The 10232-nt window shown below is 34.9% G+C and overlaps 2 protein-coding genes across 2 annotated transcripts; both read right to left on the reverse strand.

Moving 5' to 3' along the window:
• Positions 1-725: 725 nt before the first annotated feature.
• LOC115712897 (histone H3.3) lies at positions 726-2626 on the reverse strand. Its single transcript, XM_030641312.2, has 5 exons — positions 2355-2626; positions 1716-1789; positions 1548-1624; positions 1347-1437; positions 726-1234 (listed from the first exon to the last, which is right to left on the reverse strand). The coding sequence occupies exons 2-5, from the start codon at positions 1785-1787 to the stop codon at positions 1064-1066; spliced, it is 411 nt and encodes a 136-aa protein (XP_030497172.1). The 5' UTR covers positions 1788-1789; positions 2355-2626; the 3' UTR covers positions 726-1063.
• Positions 2627-5794: 3168 nt separating this feature from the next.
• On the reverse strand, positions 5795-8745 carry LOC115713604 (uncharacterized). Its single transcript, XM_061113879.1, has 4 exons — positions 8259-8745; positions 7666-7929; positions 6078-6482; positions 5795-5913 (listed from the first exon to the last, which is right to left on the reverse strand). Exons 1-4 carry the CDS (start codon positions 8743-8745, stop codon positions 5795-5797), a joined length of 1275 nt encoding a protein of 424 aa, XP_060969862.1.
• Positions 8746-10232: the final 1487 nt, after the last annotated feature.

Genomic DNA, 10232 nt, shown 5'->3' on the forward strand with positions numbered 1-10232 from the left:
AATGATAGTTGCTCATAGTTTTGCTTGAGCATCTTGTTCTTTTCTAATTCGAGTGTTCAACAAGAGCGATGTTTCTATTGAGGAAGAATCTTATCTTTTAACTGATTTAGCAAATTAATAAAAATTATATATTTACTTCCAAAAAGATTACACGCGTAGCACGTGTTGTTCCAACTAGTTTTTATAAAAAAATGAATATGACTACTATGAAAGAGCGGCTTCGAACTTTTTTTAACTGTAGCTGTAGAAATAGCAGCTTCAATCATTCAAATTTCAATGTGCTCTAATTTATTATCTCTCTAGAAAAAGTGAAACTTCAATTTAATTAATATTAATAACAATTATAAATAATATTTTATTTTCGGAATAAATTATTAATCGACAACTTAATATACAAATATTATTTTCAATTTATCAATTTGTATTGCCATTTCAATAAAATAAAAAAGAAAAGACATCGCCTAGAAACCGAAGTGCAGAAACTGATAAGATTTTGATTGCACAACATTCAAAAACGGTTGAAGAATAAAACCCACCACTAACAACACAGGAACGCCAAATTTTAAAAACCTCCCCATAATCGGTTTCATCTTGAAACGAAGTTACAAAACACGATTGATAAGTTTAAACGTCAAATAAACAAGATCGAAAATTATCCAACTTTGAAATGATGACACCGATAAACAATCGGTTAATGTATATATAGAAAGCTTTGACATGGCAAATTGAAACGGAAACTAAACTAACATTAGATCCATTATAAGTTGTTTTTAGCACAATTAGTGTGGCTGCGAGATTCTAACATCACAAGACAACTACAAATATAGAATTGAAAAAATCCTTCATTCTATATAACAAAACCAACATTAACTGCACACCACCATATCAAGGCAATATAATGTCTATGCCATTTACCATATTCACCGAAACCTTCTAAGTCTATCTATATCTAATGACGACATAAAATCAAAAAACGAAAACAAATAATACTGATAAGCGTTGCACAATCGCTTAATTAAGCACCATGCAGCCAACACTTGGATTCATCAAGAGACCAACGCACTTAAGCACGTTCACCTCTGATACGCCTTGCCAGTTGAATGTCCTTAGGCATGATGGTGACACGCTTGGCATGGATGGCACACAGATTGGTGTCCTCAAACAGTCCAACGAGATAGGCCTCAGCAGCCTCCTGCAAAGCCAGAACAGCGTGACTCTGGAAACGCAAATCAGTCTGCAAAACAAAATTGTACAATCATTAGAAAAACATATGCAAGGATACCAAAATTACACGAAATCGCCAGCAAGAAAATTAAATTTACATCGAACACCAAAAGTTTTATTACCTTAAAGTCCTGAGCAATTTCACGAACAAGCCTTTGGAATGGCAACTTCCTAATCAGAAGCTCGGTACTCTTCTGGTACTTGCGAATTTCCCTGTGCATCAAAACAAACAATTATTAGTTATAATTTAAACAGAAATTAAAGAAAATAAAGATAAAAAGAAAACTGATTTGCACAATTGAAAACAAGAGTAGATTGCATACCTGAGGGCAACGGTACCGGGACGGTATCTGTGAGGCTTCTTGACCCCTCCAGTAGTTGGGGCAGACTTACGAGCAGCCTATTAAAACAAAACCAAATTAAAATCAGAAAACAAACTAAACACAGTGTTAAGATAATTATTAAAAATTTGAGAAATTTTCAGTACAAACCTTAGTAGCAAGCTGCTTACGGGGAGCCTTTCCTCCAGTAGACTTACGAGCGGTTTGCTTTGTACGGGCCATATCTGAGACAAGAAATAAAGAAAAGAACAATATTAAACAAAGAACAATGAAGATGCCAAGAATATGCGTAAACCCTAATCTACAAACCGAATAATAGTCCCACTTTGCAAGAACCCTACAACAATGTAACATAGAGTCCTAAAGTTTTAAAAAAATAAACATCTTACCAAGCAAGAAAGGTAAGTAAATCTACATCAAACCCTAACGAGATAAATTGATCACGGAAGAACGATAATATACCAATAATATGCATAATCCCTAAATGTTAAACGTACCAATTACACAAATGAGAAAATCTAAAACAATATAAAACCCCCAAAATCGCAAATCCCTAGATTGAGATTAGCGTCAAAGACGTAAAATTGAGATAATTTTAGGAGTCATTCATCATACAACAAAATCTCAGAGGAAAGAGGGGTAAAATCTCAGATAAAAGGGGGGAAACCCTAAGCTAAAATCGAAAGCGAAAGTGAACATGGAAGATGACAGGGGATATAAATCTCAAAACCCTAATTTCACCATCGAAAAACAGAAACTTTCAAGAGAAAGACGAAAAGGAAAACTGACCTTAGATTGCTTCTTCTCTTCAACCTAGGTAAGCGACTCTTCTTCTCTCAAGATGAATAAAGTTTTGAATCGATCAGTGATTATGGTATATTTATAGCCTGCGACGGTTGTAACGATTTGAAGATGGACGGATAGGATTCATTATCCGTGTGTTTTCTCTGTTGATCATCTGACGGTTGAGACGTGGCTTGTTTGTGTTTTCTCGCGTTGAATGGACGGTCCAGATTTAAAGTTTGACGAAAACGCGGATCGTTAGGCATTAATACTCGATTGTTATTGGTCGACACGTGAAATAAGTTTTTATTGAATATTATGTTTATTGTTGGAAATAGAAGGTTTACATTTTAGATGAAAACACAAATACCCGTGGCCCGTGGGTGGTAGTTGAACTGTTGAAGAGGTATTTTGTAAAATTATAATTATATCCTTTAATTTTTTTATTTTTTTTTAGAATCATTGATTTACCTTTTGAAAAAAAAAAAATACCTCAAATAATTTTAGAAAAATTTTAGTTGCTCCCAAAGAAATTATAATTACACCTCTCATTAAAAAAAATTAAATTAAATTAAGCCTAATTAATAATTTTCACCCCCGAACTCTTACATATATAAAATTGTGCCCCTGAACTTTTTTTGCCATTAAAAATTCCGCCCGAACTATTGAGATTGTTAAATTTAAGGACTTTTGTCTAATTTCATTCAATTTTACTATTTCAGTAATTATTTATGTACTAAACCATGCTCCCCAGACTTTGATATCTACTAAATCATGCCCCTCAAACTTTGATATATATTAAATCATGCCCCTTGAACTTTCATACATGTTAAAATTTTTTTACTAAAATTAGACAAAAGTCCTTAAATTTAACAATCTCAATAGTTCGGGGGGAATTTTTAACGACCAAAAAAGTTCAGGGAGCACGATTTAGTACATGTCAAAGTTCGGGAGGAAAAATTACTAATTAGCCTTAAATTAATTTTAAAAAATCATTTTTGATAGTTGTCTAAAAGAAAATTCACATTAATTTATGTCAATTTTAATAATTACTTTAATTTGTTTTCATATTTTTTTAAATAAAGTTATTTTTTATTGTTTAATAAGATTTTAGTCTAAGTTTTTTCATTCTATGTATTATAAATATTTAAGATATTGTGTAAAATTTTAAGAAATTCGAGAAAAAAAAAATTAACACACCAAAAATAAGATATAAACTATTTGTTGAATAAGTGTCTTTTTTATTTTATACATGTGAAAAATAAATTTTTAAATATTGTATTTTTTTTATCAAGAAAAGGAGATTTTCATTAATCACAACCAACAAAACAACAGCCAAAACCAGCAGCAGTCGAGCAACAAACTGCTCTTGCAATCAACTTTTTAATAAGCTAAACATTTTAAGTAAATAGCTATGATCATTAGTGCTCCTCTTTTCCCTAACAACATCAGCCAACCTATAAAACAACATCTTTTTTTACCTCAGCAACAATATAATTGACTGACCTAGAGCACCCTTCAAAAACACACATGTTTCTATTTTTCCAAATCTCATACACAGTTGCAGCCAACATGTAGTTAGTCACAGCTGTTGGCAGATGTTTCCTATCATTGCAAATCCAAATTTTCCAATTTGTAAATTCCTGAGGCCAAGTAACAGCTCCAAACTAGCTAGTCAATCTCTAAATCACACGAGCAGAAAAAACACAATCAAAGAAAAGGTGAGCACGAGTTTCTTCCTCTAAATCACAGACTGGGCAATTCAACGTTTCCACCAGGATACAAAGTTTGATCAACTTGTCCCTCGTCAACAGATGAGAATTCAAAGCTTGACAGAGCATAAATCTGTGTTTAGGAATACTTAGCCTGCACCAAACATTCTTTTGATAGCAAAGAACTTATTGCTGTAACCCGCTATTATATAGATTTGCTGAATTTGTCGCCTCTTCTAGCAACAACAATGCTAGCCTTATTAAAAACTTGTCTCAGCTGACAAATTTTCCTCCAGTACCAACCAGTATCTTGCTGCCTGTTGTAATCCAAAAAATCTGCTCTTTTAAGGTAGATCGAGTTGACCCATTTAACCCATAACAAGTCGTGCTTCTCCATTATAGCCCAAATATACTTAGCCAAGACTGCTTTGTTCCAAAGGGGACCCTCTCGAAACCCAAGACCTCCATACTTCTTAGGAAGGCAAACTTTTTCCTAAGAAGCCAAGTGAACCTTGCTTTGTTCCCCATAAGAACCCTCTGCAAAGTTTTTCAACTTCTTTGATAACACTCTGGGGCAGTAGGAATATGCTCATCCAATAATTTCTTAATCCCAGAAGAACTGAGTGGATCAATTGGACTCTTTCAGCAAAAGATAAATGCCTTGAAGCCCACGTGTGAACCTTAAGTTTAATTTGCCTCAGAATAACATCACAGTCTTCTACCTTCCCCTTAGTAGGTCTTAAAGGAACCCCCAAATATTTTAGGGGGAATCCTCCTTCCTCAAATTGCAAATCACGCAATATAGTCTCTCTTGTTATGTTCGAGACCCCTACTAGGAAGATTTGAGACTTAACTTTGTTAGCTTGCAGCCCCGTAACATTGCTGAAATCATCCAAGGAAAATTTTAAATGCCTCACAGATTGAACCGTCCCTTTACAAAGCAAGATGAGGTCATATGCAGAACATAAACTAGTTAGTTGAAGAATTTTGCACATTGGATGAAATCTGAAAGTTCCTTCTTAAGATTCCACTTTCAATTTTCTTGTCAATTACTCCATAACGAGAACAAATAAAAAAAAAAAGGGATATTGGATCTTCTTGTCTTAAACCCTTGGCCCCTTGAAACTTTCCATGTAATCTTCCATTCATCATGATTGAATACGAGGTACCTTTCAAGCAAGTCATTATCCACCTAACAAACTAGCTAGGAAAACAGTAAGCTTTAAGGAGATCTTCTAAAAAACCACAATCCACCGTGTCATAAGCCTTACTGAGATCAATCTTGATAGCACACCTAGCTGAAACAATTTTCCTGCCATAATCTTTAATAAGATCTTGAAAAATAAGAATGTTGTGGGCTATGGACTTGTTTTTAACAAAAGCTCCTAGATGCTAGTGAATTAAATCTGGCAAAACTTCTGAAAGTCTCAAGCACAATAGCTTTGAAATGCATTTATAGATGGTTGAACAACATGCTATAGGTCTATAATCAATAGCCTTAGTTGGATTGTCAACTTTTGGCACAAGAGATATTGAAGTTTCATTAAACTCCGAAGGCAGAATTCCAGTATCAAAAAAATTAGTCACGACTTTACTAACCTCTTGTCCAATTTCTGGCCAGAGAGCTTTATAGAATCCGAAACCAAACCCATCCAGGCCTGGGCTCTTGTATGTGGGGATACTGAAAAGAACTGCTTTAATCTCCTTTTGAGTAAAGGGCTTCAGCAGCTTAAGTTATTGCATCACATCAAGCTTGTTCCCAACAGCTATGCAGCTTAAATCCATCTTCTTGTTGGCTGAACTATGACTTCCCATGTAACTATGGAAATGCTTGACAAAATGGTCAACTACTTCTATATACAATTATCAATTAATTCTCCCTGATCATTAACAAATGTAACAATGTGATTTTCCTCTCTTCTTTTCTTAATACACACATGAAAATAGGCATTATTTTCATCTCCTTTTCTCAGCCAATCTAACTTACTTCGCTGAACTAAAAAATTGTGAAACATACCAGCCTTAAAATTATAGTCTTTTGATGCATCAGATTCCTCTTTTTGAAAACCAGGATCTTTCGGGTGGGCTTGAGCAACAGCTCTTGTTTCTTGATAATGCCCTTTTTCTTTGTGAAAATTAGCATCCACATCACCAATTGAATCCCTGTTAAACCTCTTGAGGGTGTGTTTTAGTCTCATAAGCTTCAAATAAATAGCTTTGAGACCAGCACTTCTCACCGGTAAAGTCCAATTATCCATAACAGTTTCTTTAAACCTAGCATGATAAGACCAGAAATTAAAGAAACGAATTTTTTTAACACCAATGTTCTGAGGTTGAGTAGACGAGACTACACAAGAGCAATGATCCGAAGTAGTTTCCCATTGAAAAGTAGCCGAAGAATTGGGGAAAGCATCTAACCAATCTTCATTTTTGAACACATGATCGATTCTAGAATGAAAAACCGTGTTTTTGCAAATGTCAGTTGTATATAAGAAAATATAAAAACTGGAAGCGTTTGCAGAAGCAGAAAGTAATTTCGCTACAAAGAAACGGAACGAGCGAGAATATAAAATATTTGCAGAAAAATAAATAACTTGACACAAGAGATTTATATGTGGTATCAGTGTTCTCACGAACACTCCTAGTCCACGGGGCCACGCCTAGAGAATGAAATCAATTAATAAAGTATCAAAATTACAAAGACAATTGACTTAAACAAGTTTAGACTCCCTCTAAAGTATTGCCGCAATCCTTTGTAATCCACTTTATGAATCTGACTTCTTGAAACACCTTCAAGCCCGAACTCCCTTCCTCTTTGAAGTGTGAGTGCTTACTTCCTCCCGAAGTAAGGCTTCAACAAGTCTTCTCCCGAAGACCAAGTGCTTACTTTCTCCTGAAGTAAGGCTTTATCAAGTCTTCTCCCGAAGACCAATCTCTTGTTCAGACAAGTAGTTCTTCACAACCTCTAGGACAGAGTAAGAACAGAAATAGAACAACTAGAACCTAGATGAACAACTAGGCTCTCACAAAACAAAGAAACACTCTTCTTTCTAAAAAGATAAATGCAAAAACTGAATAATGGAAGAGCTGATTCGAATGGTTGCTCTCTAGACTCTATTTATAGAACATAGAAACCAAAGAGGTAACTACAAGTTCGAATCTACAGCTGTACAAAAACTTTCCAAAGAAAACACGATCTGCAGCATCAGATTCGGATGCTGACACAACAGATCAGACCAGAAATGGGAAACTTGCTATAATCGGGTCCGATCCTCTATTAATGCTTGATTCCTGCCAAAAACAGATTAGATATTCTGATTGTATCAAGAGATAATCGAAATCAATAAGGAAAAGGCAATAATCAAAGTTTCCCTAAAAAAGACAACTTTCCAAAAGAGAATTGCTTCTCTTTTAAGAAGTTTCCAAATAAAAGAAAGTCCAGCTGAAAAGTGCAACTTTCCTAACAAGGAAAAGAGCAACTACAATCCGAATTTATAAGGCAAGAATCGAATATGAATGCATAGCAATCTTACCATAAATGGAAAAATTATTTTGTCAACTAACTTGCAAAAAAAGGACTTTACATAGAAAAATTATTTCTTGACCATCCTGATTATTAGTCCAAGTAAAATGAGATCCTAAACTAGACAACCAGTCAACTAAACCCAAAGCAAGCCAGTTATTAGAATCCTCGATCTCCTTCTTTGAAACTTGTTTGACTCCACTTCTATCTGAATAGTGAAAAACTGAGTTAAAATCCCCCAAGATAAGCCACGGCTTCACATGAAGCTTAAGGTTACAAAGGCCTTTCCAAAGATCTTTTCTTTCCTCAAGAGAATTAGAGCCATAGACAAAAGTAGTACAAAATCCTTAAGAGATCCCAGCCATTTTTATAAAATATTGAATAAACTGATCAGATTCAGCCACCATTATTACACGCACAAAAACTTTCCTCCACATAATCAAAATTTGCCCCTCAGAGGCTGAACTAGCAAAATAATCCCATCCCTGTAATCGAGTCTTAATCATGTCTTCAACTTTATGATTTTTCATTTTAGTTTCCACTAAATCCATAACACCAATATTCTTTATTCTGCAAGTATCCACTACAACATCCTTCTTGGTACTATTATTCAACTCCCTTACATTCCAACACATTATTTTACAATTATCCATAGTCAATGAGATAAAGAAGTACCTCCCTTAAAATCCTCTCTAGGCTGCTCTTGTAAAGCCTCATAAGCATTCTTTAATTTGTCTTGTTGACTAGTTTCAGCTTCCTGCATAGTATCCTTCATGCCATTCCTCATGTTTAAGCATCTTGCAACTGTCTTCTTCGGGGTTTGCCAAGTAGAGCTTTTATTAGCTTCATTCCCACTGCTACTGTTAGCAATCTTACTATTTGTCACTTTATTTTCAGAAATAGTAGTAATAAGTGCATGCTTTTCTAAACTAACTTCAGTTTTCGCCTCAGTAGCTTTCTCCTTTTTCTTCTCTATCGTATTTTTAGCCTTTTTAACCCATTCAACCTTTTCCTCATTCCTGCAATCTGCCATTCCATGTCCATAACCACCACAATTCTTGCATTTTATAGGCATCCATTCGTATTCCACATTTTGATCAATAAGTCTGTCATGTTCATTAAGAAATTGCACAGTCCGGGGAGGCAAATCAGTAATATCCATCTCAACCAACACTCAAGCAAATTTCACCATAGTTCTTTCTTTCGTAATTGTATCAACAATTATCAGTTTTCCAATAGTGCTAACTATGGCACTAAGACACTTGGTTCCCCAGTATTGCAAACCTAAATCAGGTAAACAAATCCAGAGAGGAACCGACTTGACCATCTTCAAGGCATCAATATCAGTCGTCCATGGCCTTACTATGAATGGCTTCCAATCAAACTGTAGGACACCCTCTTCAAGCACTACATCCATTGTAGCTTCATCATTAAATTTAATAATAGTAAAACCAGCATTCATTCTAACAACCTGAGCTATACCCAATTTTCCCCAATAATGAATCCCTCAAAGACAGTAAATGGAGGATTAGCTCCAAGTACCATACATATCACTACTGAGTTCCAAAATGCCGATTGAGTTTGTACCTTGTTCAAACCAACCCTAGCTATCTTCCTTCCATCTTGAATCATAGGTTCCCACTACAAAAGTTTAGCATCTTAATAAGAATTCTTACCATTTGTGAACTGCCTCCAATGTTGCTAAGAGTTAACTTGAAAATCATCTTCAGCCCCCTCAGCCCACGATTTCTTCCCACTTTCACACTGCTCTGCAATTTCGTCAAATTTTCCCCCAATCTCAGAACGGCAAAGCTCATCAACCTGGGGATCTTCCTCATGTTCTAAGCAGTCTGTGAACTGCTTACTCGAGTTCTCGCCATCCGCACCATCTTGGATTGAAGGGGGATCCGAATCGATGAATCGAAAAGGCTTTTGAATAACTCGCTTCTTCTTCGCCATGGAAGAGAGAGAAAGCTACAGTCGCACGCCTAAGACTCCAACTCTTATTTTTTAAAATAAATATTGTATTTTATATTGTAAATTATTTCGAGTTCTCAAAATTTTAAATAACATCTTAAATAATTATAATGTACAAAATTATAAAAAATTAAACTGAATTTATTTTCTAAATATCATAATAATAAAGGGTGCATACCCTTTTTGGGAGTACCATAAAAGTTTCCTAAGATTATATATATTAATTTTGTCTTAATGTTTAAATGTATTTTATTTTTATTTACAAGTGAGTCACTCTTCAAGAGAAAGATTGCAAGTTAAACACTCTTCGGGAGGAAGATTGCATGTGAGACACTCTTCGAGATGAAGTGTGCAAGTGCTACGAATTGAAGGGAGTTCAAGGTCTCGACACTTCTGAAATCTGATTGGAAGAATAGACTACAACAGTTGCGGCAAATTCAAAGAGGGAGTTTTTATATGTATAAGCCAATTTGGTTTTGTAAACACTTGTTATTCATCTAATAAATTTCTTTCTCTGGGCGTGGCCTTGTGGACTAGGAGCAATTCGAAAGAGTTGTCGATACCACATATAAAATGATGTGTGTCATTGTATGTTGTGTGTCATGTAGGTCTAGCTTAACTGTACTATTTGTGTTCTTTGACTTGTTCGTTAAAGCTGATCAATTAGATCGG

Source organism: Cannabis sativa, chromosome 4 (assembly GCF_029168945.1).
Source record: "Cannabis sativa cultivar Pink pepper isolate KNU-18-1 chromosome 4, ASM2916894v1, whole genome shotgun sequence".
NCBI lineage: Eukaryota > Viridiplantae > Streptophyta > Magnoliopsida > Rosales > Cannabaceae > Cannabis > Cannabis sativa.